This window comes from Diabrotica virgifera, chromosome 7, assembly GCF_917563875.1.
Source record: "Diabrotica virgifera virgifera chromosome 7, PGI_DIABVI_V3a".
Taxonomy (NCBI): domain Eukaryota; kingdom Metazoa; phylum Arthropoda; class Insecta; order Coleoptera; family Chrysomelidae; genus Diabrotica; species Diabrotica virgifera.
Genome location: NC_065449.1, coordinates 122877301 through 122890364, shown reverse-complemented (window position 1 = coordinate 122890364; position 13064 = coordinate 122877301). Strand labels below are relative to the sequence as shown.

The following is a 13064-nucleotide window of genomic DNA, read 5'->3' as shown; positions in this document are numbered from 1 at the left end:
AATTATTATTGTAGTACCATTAGCTAAACACAATATTTTAAAAACTTTTTTGCCTCTTAGTACATTTTACAAAAGTCAGTTTTTATCGAGATATTTTGAATATTTGTCAAATCCACCACATATTTGTATATGGCTAAGTACGATTATGGAGACTTGGTAATAATATGAAAATTTATTTATGATTTACATTTTTAGGTATATTTTGAACCATATTAAAAAAGAAGTAATATCTCGATAAGTGCCTTCTTGAAAAAATACAAAGAGGCAAAAAAGTTTTAAAAACACTGTGTTTAACTAATGGTACCGCAGTAAAAGTTTAATTGGAACATACACAAACATTTGGGGGGTTTAAAAGAACAAAACCCCCATAAAATTTTTATGTAAACATATTAAAAAAGAAGCCGCAACTCGATAAAAACTGCCTTATCGAAAAAATACTAAGAGACAAGAAATTTATAGAAATATAAAATTTAACTGATGGTACCACAATAATAATTTAATTGGAACGTACACAAAAGTTTGGGGGGGTTTAATGGAACAAAGCCCCCATAAAATTTTTATGGGGCGCACAAATTTGACTATAATTCTTTTTTAAGATGTTCCTGCCATAAGAATGCCACATGTCCCTTTTCAATAAAAAATCTCTAATAGTTTTCGATATATTCGAAAAAATCGATTTTTATTTTGTAACTTCAAAGGGCTGTAACTTTTTTTATGTGCATATTTGTACTAAGGTAAATTAGGTTCACTCGAACTATTTTTGGCCTCAGAATATGTGATTTAATTTATAACCTGTATTTTCGTTACATCCTGTATTATATACCTTAGTAAAATGGTATGGAACCAGGCAAAAGATAATTACTTGACAATTTATAAAAATATTGGATGTTCAAACGTTTAAAACCTACAGCGAAGTAATGATAATTATTGTTTACTTTGGACCCTTTCTCTTCGTTGGAGGACTGTAAAAAGCCAACGAGGGTTTTTAGCACTTTTCGTGATGTCCTATCTTCAGTGTGTAGGAAATTCACAGTAATTAGTTATGTTTTAATAGTTTCTTTATTTTAGCGCATTCCACAGCACTAAGCGAACGTAGATTCCACAATAAATAATATATTTTCTCGTTGAAATTATTTTGATTGATTTGATATTTATTCTTCTGACGGTTGTTATCGGTTACCGATTCCAAAAACTACTCGTCACCCGTGAAATATTATACGTACTTCTTTATTTTAATTCATATTGGCAATTTAAAATATTTTATACAAATTAGGATCGAACATACCGCCGCCCTTGAAGTTATCTAGGGATACACTTAAATAAAGGAAGATAGTGACTAATTACTTAAAAACCGACTCGCTTAGGCTGTGGCTTGCAGAATTACAATGACTTGTTATACAATACTTATACATACCTAAAGACTACATACATGAAAGAAAATTTAAAATTAGTTGTTTCGGTTACAGTAAAAAATAGAAAAAGAATGTTTATTGTTCAACAGGTAACGGGCACAGTTTAGTAATGCTACGTTTGATAGTTCCATTTGGGGTAGAGACGCTCACGACGCGCACAAGTCCGTCTTTGCCTGGATGGAGAGCACTTATACGTCCACGGGACCATTGATACGGAGGAAGACCATCATCCTTCAGGAGCACCATCTGTCCTTGTAATTTGGTCGTGTCTTTGCTATATCTCCACTTTTCTCGTTGCTGCAGAGTATACAAGTATTAATTTTTTTCACATCGACCAAAAGTGCTGCATCATGCGCTGCAGGAGCTCAGATCGGGTGAGCCGGTTGATCGAAAAATCCTCATAGTCTATAGCAGGAACCATGTTAAGCGGATGACCAATGAGAAAATGGCCCGGAGTCAGCACTTCCATATCATTGGGATCGTTGCTCATAGGAAGCAGGGGTCGAGAATTTAATACACCTTCAATCTGTACTAAAAGAGTATACAATTCCTCATAGGATAAAGGATTGGCATTGTTTATAATACGGTACAAGTGAGTTTTTATTGATTTTATGGCACTCCCCCAAAGTGTGGAGATCTGGCAGGAATGAAATGCCATGTCATTTTATTTTCTTGAGAAAAATCTCGGATGGCATTTGTTTTTAAAACATTATATACACTATTGTGTTTTAAATTTTATCAATCAAAAGCAAAATGAAAATTAAATTAAATTTTTTTTAATAACGCGGGCACATAAATTTGATACACCCTGTATATTGAGCTGTAAATATTTATTAGAATTTAGTTTGGATATAAGTGGATTTCTCTTTTAATGAGCTTTCCGATGAACCATTAAAGACTTTTGTGAATAATTAAAGTGAAAAGGACGATGTATTTAGGTTTAAAATGGAGAAAGTTGTTTACTACGGAAACTATAGAATCCACAGCTGGATGTAATTATCATTTTCTAGAAAAGTGGTTTTAAAAAAGAAAGTTTGGAATTTTAATATTTGTTTCAACCCGAGTGAATGTTGTAGAGTTTCTCCGAAAGTAATTAAGGATGACCGGAATAATTTTGAAAACGACTGTTTGTTTGTAGAATGGAAAAGTCGATGTTTCTGATTCTTGGCAAGTTGGAAGGGGAAAGGTAGTTTGAATGATTGAGAGAGTTTGAAAAAGAGGTCATTATGTTTTTGGCTGAAGAGCAGTTCGACGTTTTCGTGGATAGATAGTTAGCAAGACCAGTGGCTGTTTGATAGTGGAGAATAGTGTTGAAAAGTGGAACGAGAGACAGATCAAATTGAGACGAAATACCTCTTTGATTCTGTATTATTGTGAGAAGGAGAGCAGAGAATTTTTGGAGTTTTGTTTGAATCGAGTACGTGTCAAAAGAGGCCCGGCTTGTAGAAGAATTGGTGCTGGTATGCTGATAGTTTTGAAGCTGGAGAACGGAGAGGGCTTTGAGGAGTTGCCTTTAACATAGTCAACGAGGGAAAGCTGTTTTTGGGTCACGAGAAAACATCAGAGTGAGTGAAGAAAAAGGTCAGTCAACTTATGTGAAAGATATTTTTATGTTCGGAAACTAAATTTTGAGTAAAAAGCATATGAATTAAAATTCCAATATTTCTAAAAGTAAATAGGAAGTATAGCTAATCTTGCGAATACATAAATTTGTTTTGTTTAGTTTGTTTTACCAAAGTCATCGGGAACAAACCGATAAATTATTTTTCTAACTATAATAAATTTAAATAATAAAAATTTCATTCGGACATCTGTGTCCACAGGTTTTAGATTTGATAGATTTTAGAGTATTGATTTTGATAAATAAAAGACAATTCTGTATGTTTATTTTAATATTTTGCTTTATTTCTTTTCCCTATTTTATCCCGATTAGGATCAACTAAGAGATACTGAACCCACGAGAGAAGATAAGTATAACGTGAGATAATTTGGATTTTTTTTTAATAGTATAAAAAGGCACCCTGAGATTTTTTATTCATTTTTTATGTATGATTTGCGACAATTAAATAATTAATCAAATAAATGATAATTAATATAAAATTAATAAGAAGCAGATCATAACAATACCTTGAAGCTCGTTGTTAGCTCCAGTGAAATTTGTACCATTATCTGAATATAAATCGGTGCATAGACCTTGTCTCGCAACAAAACGTCTTAAGTCTTACTCGATACTTGGCAGTAGTTATTAGACTTTAAGGAAATGCCGAAACAGCTCGATTTATATTTTGAAATTACAATTTTTTGATATATATTTCATACTAGTGACGTCATCCATCTGGGCGTGATGACGTAATCTATGATTTTTTTAAATGGGAAAAAGGGGTCGTGTATGTCGCTCTATTCAGTAATATAAACAATAATATCATTATTTATACAGGGTGACCAAAAAATAATTTTTGAATTAAATTAATTGACGTAAAAAAAGAATGTATGTAATAAATTTAACTCAAAATACATTCTCTTGCTGTTTATTTGCTGTAAAAAATATTTATTTCGCAAATAAACATTGCGTTTCGCTTAAATTAATTGTTCAAACTGTCAGGAGGTAAGTGGGATGTTTGTGATTTAATTTAAGCGAAAAAAAATATCTGTGAAGTAAACATTTGTTTCTATTTTCTAAAAGCAGTACAATATATTTTGAGTTAAAGCAATTACATACATTTTTCTTTTTGCGTCAATTAATTTAATTCAAAAACTATTTTTTGGTCACCCTGTATAAATAATGATATTACTGAATAGAGAATTGAACACCCTTTCAAATGAGCTACCACACAACCCCTATTCTCATTTAAAAAATTAGCGATTACGTCATCACGCTCTGGTAGATGACGTCACTTGTATGAAATATATGTCAAAACATTGTAATATAAAAATAAAAATCAACCTGTTTCGGCATTTCCTTAAAATCTAATCATTACTGCCAAATATCGAAGTGGACTCTTTTGTTTGGCCCACCCTGTATTTATAGAAATTATATTGTAGATTAGAAAAATAAATAAATGTATTTGTAATACTGTCTAAAACCGTATAATCTAAAACCGATACATATATATTTGTAATACTACAAAATTTACTTTATTTCATAAAATTAAGTTTTAATAATCATTTATTTTATTTAATTCATTTCAAGGATGCCTACAAATATCCCTGTGATACGTCCATGGACGATGGACGAATGTTGATAATACTTGCTAATATTTACAAATGAAATGACAGTTATGGATGTAAATAACTGTAAATATGCAGTTTTCCTGCATACGACACAGTTCAGAACCATTAGGACACTTTAACAATTACGATTCTTCAATTCAAATTCAAAATATAGTTAGCAAATTCACTAAAATATCATAAATAAGGAAATTATCAACACAAGTGTAAACAATACGACGCCATGTTCCTTCTCCTCGAAAGCCCTATGATTGGTGGTTGATATTACCAATGGTGCCAAGTTTCATAAAGAGTTAAGATTATCAGAATATATTTTCATTTAAATATTTAAAAAATTAATGTTTTTCTTTTAATTCCTTAGTTTCGGAATGAGTATATTTAGAAATAGCTTATAATAAATATTATATATTTTTATATTTAAAAATAATTTTGATTTATAAATTAAAAATAAATTATACTAACAGTTGAAAATTATTTCGAATATCGACTTGGAAACAAAATAATATGACAACGTCAAATTAGGGATTTGTGCCTATGACTGTGACAATCTCATGACTTCACGTAAAGATGTAAATAGTCCGGTCCATCTTTATTTATAGGTCCATGGTGTGTACCCGAAGGGGCTTGCTTTGTAAGAAGTTGTCACTTCTGTCGGCACTCCCACGAGTGCCCTATTTTTTTTTAAATGGGTAAGTACATCATGTGGCACCTCATTTAAAAGCTTTTGAAATGCTTATTACAAAAATGTGTAATACTTTACTCCTATTTGAGAGTGTAGGCGCAAAATTTCGCCTAAAACCGTCGCCCTGGCTTTTTAAAAGCATTAATATTTTTCGAATTCTGAGAAAACTAATAGGTACTTTTGAAAAATTTAAACGCAGAATGAAAGATTACATTATATCGGAGGGCAAAAGGCCCTTAGACTGAACAAAAAGTGTTTATTTTAAATGATATACAGGGTGTTTCGTAAAGAATGGGCCATAGCTTAACCCTAGGTTCCTGATGTTAAAATAGGTCGATTTAAGCTAACTTACCTTAGTACAAAAGTTGATAATAACTGAAATACAGGGTGTCAAAGTTAAACTTTTATTTTATTTATTTTTTAATATTTCCTGACAGGCATGGGACAGCAACACGGAATTTGGTAAGTGGTGCTGATACTGTACAGCCTACTAAATTATGCTAAACAAACGTTTCTGGCTACTACCAGAGGCGTACGACGGGGAAACGTGAATGGTTAGCCCTTCCCAAATTCTACGCCACTGGCGGAATTGCTATTTTAGTGCAATTTTTTGATTCTCCAATACTTTTTATGTAAATAACATACTTTTCATTCGTAAAGATAAAGCCATTAGTTTTCGAGATATTTGAAGCTAAAAACGAAGGAGCATAATACACTAATCAAAATAAGTGTGCCTTTTCATTTTTAACTTCAAATATCTCAAAAACTAATGACTTTATCGTTACGAATAAAGAGTAAATTATTTGCATAGAAAGTATTGCAGAATTTAAAAATTATGCTAAAATAGCAGTTTCATCAGTGACGTAGAATTTGGAAGAGTCAACCATTCACTTTCCCCTGTCGTACGCCTCTGGTAGCAGCCAGAAACGATTATTTAACAAAATTTAGTAGGGTGTACAGTGCCTACACTTTTTGCCGAGTATGATACGGATATGTCATATTATTTTAAAGTATTCACTTTTTTAAATAATTTATTCTTTATTTAAAACTTTAAGAAATATGTATGCCCGGTACTATAAAACTATTTGACATATCCTTATGATATTTGGCAGAGAGTGTAGGTACTGTACACCCTACTAAATTATGTTAAATAATCGTTTCTGGTTAATACCAGAGGCGTACGACAGGGGAACGTGAATGGTTGACCCTTCCCAAATTCTACGCCACTGATGAAACTGCTATTTTAGCATAATTTTTAGATTCTCCAATACTTTCTATGAGAATAATATACTCTTCATTCGTAACGATAAAGTCATTAGTTTTCGAGACATTTGAATTTAAAAAGAAAAAGGCACACTTATTTTGATTAATTTATGATGCTCCTTCGTTTTTAGCTTCGAATATCTCGAAAACTAATGGCTATATCGTTACGAATGAAAAATATGATATTTACATAGAAAGTGTTGGGGAATCAAAAAATTGCACTAAAATAGAAATTCCGGCAGTGGCGTAGAATTTGGAAAGGGTAAACCATTCACGTTCTTCCTTCGTACGCCTCTGGTAGTAGCCAGAAACGCTTGTTAACATAATTTAGTAGGGTGTACAGTACCAGCACCACATACCAAATTTCGTGTTGTTGCCCCATGCCTGTCAGGAAATATTCAAAAATAAATAAAATAAAAGTTTAACTTTGATACCCTGTATTTCGGTTATTATCAACTTTTGTACTAAGGTGCTTAAGTCGACCTATTTTAACATCAGGAATCTACGGTTAAGCTATGGCCCATTCTTTACCAAACACCCTGTATTTGAAACTAAAAATCTGATTAAACTTTCTCATTTTTTTACCTCTGTGACTTATTAAAATAAACATTATAGAAGTTCTTAAGGACTCCTTACCCTCGATAATACTGTATTATTTCATTCTGCGTATAAATTTTTCAAAAAGACATATTAGTTTTCTCAGGATTCGAAAAAAATTATTGCATTAAAAAATAATTCGACCGAAATTTTGCGCCTAAGCTCTCAAATAGGAATAAAGTATTATACATTTTTGTAATCAGTATTTCAAAGACTTTTAAGTGAGGTGTCACATGATGTACGTTCCCATTTAAAAAACTCAAAGTTATACCTCTCACCTGAAGAAGAATCGCGTAAAGTTCGAAACATTGAGGCTTTAATAGACTATGATTATTTTAAAAATCGACCTGTCCGTCTTGCTTATGTGCTAAAAATAAATAAGTTAATAAGGGGGGTAACACTTATTCCAGCGCACTGTATAAGCCATTCATGCCGCATTGAATCAAAGGCCTTCTTGTAATCAATGAAGGCAGTAAATAGGTTCCTTTTTTTTGGAATATGCCTGGTTAGAAATGACTGAGTCGATGACAAGTTGTACTTTTCAACCCATGGAACCCTTAGCACATCCTTTCTGTTGAGGCTCTTTGATATTTTTCAGATCACAGTGTTGGTAGATACGCCGGGTTACACAGGATGTGAACAACTCATACAAAGTTGGAAGACAAGTAATTGGGCGGTATTTAGTTAGATCTTGGGTGTTATTTTGATCCTTCGGTATTAAATAAGTTGTTCCCTGAGTTACAAATGATGATATTTCGTGCGAATTAGAAGTAACATTATTAACTAGTAAGTGTTGATAAGCAATCATGAACACTTCAAAACTTCTTAAGCCAGAACTTTTGAACTCCGTCTGGTCCAGGAGATTTTCAGATATGAAGCTTTTTGATAATATTTGAGACTTCTTCAGTAGTGAGGGGTTCGTAAAGAGTAGTAATGTAGTTTTGGCAGTTCTGTGTCGTATCATCTATCCATCGAGCATTGTTGTTAAGAGCAGCAGGTGTGGAAAGATGATTTCTCCAAAACTCATTAATTTGTTGTTGGCTTGGGTAAAAGTATTATCGACACGTTCTGCAGTGGAATTGAGTTTTCGATAGAACGCCTTCTCAGCAGTATCAAAAAGTGCTTTGTCGGATTTTCGGTTGTTACTCACTTTGTATCTTCTTAGTCGTCCTGAATAAATGGAGAGCTTTTGTTTTAATATATCCAGACACTATTGGGCTATATTGTTTTCTGGATCATATCTTGAGTGTCTTGCAGTATTCAGTAATATTTCTTCAGCTCTGCTAATGACTTGTCTACTACTTACAGCTCGTATATATTCTGTGACTTGACTTATATCACTACGCAGTAATTCACTCTTTCCGAACAGTCTTTTTACCAGGGTGCAATTCTGTTACCAGTCCTTCCGTTATTAGTTCCACGTCGTGTTCTGATCTTAATGCCCATTACATTAGCGATAACTGTTGCTACACAGTAGATTAGCATATACAAATGAGAGTTTAGCATCTCACAAGACTTTATTCGTGGTAGCGGTGGTCTGCTAAGTGGGTTTTTCCCACTAAACTCTTGTACGGCACGTGCCATTTCGTTTACTAGGTTATCACGTAACTCGTTATTTTCCTGCTCTGTATTGTCAGGTTGAGTTTCTTGTATGGAAAGCTCAGTAATATGCCCAGGAGCTTCATCAGAGACTCCAATTACTACTGGGTTATGAATCTCCGGCTCGACTTCGCTTCTGATGGTATTGCGTCTGGTCTCTGGGATAAGTTTGTTTCTTAGAATTGCCTGGTATTGGTCTAATACTCGTTGCTCCGATACTTGAATATCTGGTACGTCCTGGGTAAATCGGGTACGTCCAGCAGAATTCGGCATACAGCTGTTGCCGGTAGCCGATTGTTTCTTGACCGAGGTTTGTCATCCTGTAGTAGAAGCGCAAAATGTTTTCAGGGCACAGTCCACTTCATGCGCTGCCTCGGTCGTCCCCCTTGAGTGAGCGACGGCTGATGTTCCAGCGCAGCACCCTCGGCGGGTGGAGCTCTTGCTGTTGTTTGGCTCGCTTGCGGTGGTTCTGGTTGTGCTTTAGCTGATTTTATGACAGGGGCCCGCCTCCTCAACACCCTGCCACCGACGTCCAGCACGCTGTCACGTCCAGCGTCGGCTCCAGACGTGTCTTGGCGATCCCCAAGCAGCGACCCTAAACATAAACTATTAATCTCCATTCTCATGGGTGTGCATTTTATACCTACAGCCAGATGTCACGGCAAGTATCCCTGCTGCCCTCTGGGTAATTGCACTACGAATAACCAGAAAGCATCCCCCATCCGCAGGGGGCCGTGCCTGATAAAAGAACTGACAAAAAACTCCCACAAGGTGGGATTATTATTGTCATTATTATGTTCTAGTGAACAGAATAACGAATTGCGCTATTTTTTTTATTATCTTTTTTTTAATAAGTCTTGAGTAACGTCACCAAATTCATTCTTTCTGTCAATAAAATTCTACCCCAAATCGTCACAGAGCCTCCATTAAACAATCTCGTTTCTCTTATGTTGCGCTGTGGATACCACTCACCTGGTCAACAAATAACTCTTATGAGTAGTGTCGATCAGAACTGTTTAATTATGTTATGTGTCTTTCTGGCTTTAATAAAGTTTAGTTAACTGTTGGTTTTTTATTGTTAATTTAGTATTGTTTCAGTGTTACACATGTTAAAGAATAAAACTCTGTTTTATTTGATTTTAGTATAAGGGAAATTAGAAAAGCAAAATGTTCACAAAACATAAGACTACAACATAATGTATACGCACCCTTGTGCCTTGTCCGCCTTAAAGGATGTCTCAAAGTTAACATAAGATAAACATATTAAAATAAACACAATGATTTTTTTTAATTTAAGATACCTATCCTATATTTATGACACCTTTTTAATTTAAGATATTATATTCTCCAATTCTTTTAATATAGGATCACTTATTTTTTAGTTACATCTACGTGAAGTAGGCGCGGAAGAGGGCGCCATCTTAGCGAAGCATTTGGAGTGCGGTTTTTCGGAAGTAGCAGCTGCAGAAATGGTGGCGCCAGTGGCAGTAGTCTTTCAAGAACTCTGCAGAACTGTCTTGGCGTCCCGGCGAAAATCGAAACATTCCTTTTTAGAACGCATGCTCGGAACAAAAACTTCTCAATTACGACTGTATGCTAGGGGGAAAAGCGACAGTGCTTTGCCCAAAGACTGATAGATGACGCTGTCAATATAGGCTTTTGTAATGTTTAATGAGCATAAAAACTTCTATAATATACATTATTTTATTTAATATAGGTTTGTAACTTTATTAACGGCGAATAAAATAAGAATGTAATCCAATTTGAGTTTTTACTTACTTAACTTTACGATATTTATTTTGTATCAAAAGTGTCCTTACATCATTTTTAATTTAAATATATGCAGAGTGTCGCATTAATGTGAGGAAGTCGAATTACTCATACTTCGTAATAAATTCGAAAAACAAGTTATTTAGGTAAATGTTGGAGAATAGATAGGACCGTAATTTATACCCATACAGGGATCACCCGTATTAACAGAGTGACACAAACTTATGTTTTTAATGGAACACCCTATATATTTTTACATTTTTTGTTAAAACCTCGACGTTTTCTTCTTAAAATATACGGTTTTGCAATGTTATACGAGGTAGTTAAAAATATAATTCTTCTTCTTCTGCATGAGGCACATGAGCCTCATCCTTTAAGGAGATTGGCGATAATCATGGTCCATCTTACTCTGTCTGTAGCGGTTCTGAAGAATTCTGTTGTTGTTTTTCTACTCCACTGTTTAAATTTGTCAACCAGGACGTGCGTCTCCTTGTCCTCTCTTTCCTTCCATTTCCTCTTGTAGAACTAATCGCATTAACTCATATTTTTCATTTTTTAGTATGTGACCACACTTGCTCCTTTTTCTTTCCTTCATAGTGTTGAATATTTCTTTTTCTTTTTTCATTTTTTTTTTAATCTCAGTGTCTGTTACGTGTTGAGTCTGTTGAGGGTATTTTCCACATTCTTTGATAACACCACATCAGCTCAAACTGGCAATTATTTTTTCAGTTGCGTCCGTAATTGTCTAGGTTCAACTCCATATAAAAGAACAAAGGAAACCAAGTTCAACTGTCATTCCAGCCATGAGGTCGGTAACCCTGAAAATTTTAAAACGAGTGACTGACAACTGTAATAACAGCACGATAAATTCAAAGAGGTGTAATGACAACAGTTTGTACCCTATAACCTCAGGGATAAGAATCACAGTTTTAAACACATCCCAAGTAGCAATTTTTCGACGCATTGGTTGTCAGTACAAACAAATGCACTGTATACAACGTTGTCCGAGAGCATTTTTAGTTGTTTCGGCCAACGTCCCCTACCCCGACTGACATTACGATGTTACAACCTTTAGTTATACGGGCAACTAATTTATTACCATTGTGACAACTACACATCACAGTTCAGTTTTTTCAACAATCGCAACGACTTAAAAATGTTATAATGCTAAACTAATTTACGCCCTGGCCGACTCTCTAGTTGTCTGTCACGTCACGACCCTGTGTTGTTCTAGAGGTGTGACACGTTTGCGGCAACTTCCAGAGGAGAAAAAGAATTTACTTTATAACCTTATTTTTTTCTTATTATTATATATTTTATTTTGATGGAAATTTTCGATTTATGTAACAACCTGTTTATTTGTTTTTTTAATAGCTGGTTTCCATTCCATTGTTTTATCAGTAGATTTGAGATTTGATCTTTGTATCAACTTTGGCAGACAGGGTTGCCAGGTCAGTTTTTACTCTTTCAGTAGTTTTGTTTTCACAAAATCAGTAGATTCTTTTTAGGCCATGTAAATACAGTAATACAGTGATATGCACATCCGTCCTAAATGTCCCAAGAGGAATTCCACAAAATTGGAAACCTAATTATTCCAAACCACCAGCTGGTTATTATCTACCATTTTTTAGCTAAAATCTACTAAATTAAAAACTAAAATATACTTAAGGATTTTTGGGATATATTTGGAATTTTTTATAATAAAAACAACAGCTAACTTAAGGGGGTAGGCGCAAAATGTCGTCTGTTAAAATGTTCAATGTATTTTAAATGTTTTCATTTTTTGCGAATCCTTAGAAAACTAATAAGTATTTTTGAAAAATTTAAACGCACAAAGAAAGATTACGTTATTACCGAGGACCGAAAGTCCCTGAAAACTTCTATAATGTTTATTTTAATAAGTTACAGGGGCGAAAAAAAGAAAAATTTAGTGTGACTTTTAATTCCAAATATCTCGTTCAAAAGAAACGTTTTGGTTTTTCTAAATAATGCAGTCTTTCATTCTGCGTTTAAATTTTTCAAAAATACTTATTATAGTTTCCTCATGATTCGAAAAAAATGGATCAAATTCTGTTGAAATATACCAAAAATCTACTAAAAAATATTGCCTACTAGAATTTTTTAAAAAATATCAAAAATCTACCAAAAAAGTAGAAATCCACTAAATGTGGCAACGCTGTTAATGAGAATGATACACTTTTGACACTGGTCACATGACCTCTGTCACCCAATAAGAGGGTGCGTTCTAAAATGGTTTTGATAGTCGGTTCGACCGCGTTTGGTTGGCGATTGGACTTCTAAGTTGTCTTACCCGTCTAATGTTGGTTATACGGTATTTTTTTAGTAATATTGGTAATATTGTTTAATGCGCCATTTTGGTTTTACTTGAGATTTTTATGATGTAAAGAAATTGAAAACACAGAATATAAAAAATGCAGGCATTTTCTGATACCTTTAAAAGCACCATCAACACATTAAATTTATACAGAACATCTTTAACATAAATTTTGACT

The 13064-nt window shown here is 33.8% G+C and overlaps 1 protein-coding gene across 1 annotated transcript in view; it reads left to right on the top strand.

Annotated features, from left to right (window-relative positions):
- LOC114342542 (ras-related and estrogen-regulated growth inhibitor) overlaps window positions 1-10543 on the top strand; it is a 603448-nt gene extending 592905 nt beyond the window's left edge. Inside the window, exon 5 of the mRNA XM_050656585.1 lies at window positions 10164-10543. Coding sequence (XP_050512542.1) covers window positions 10164-10415 — 252 coding nt within the window. The 3' untranslated portion in view covers window positions 10416-10543. The remainder of the gene's footprint in view (window positions 1-10163) is intronic.
- Window positions 10544-13064: the final 2521 nt, after the last annotated feature.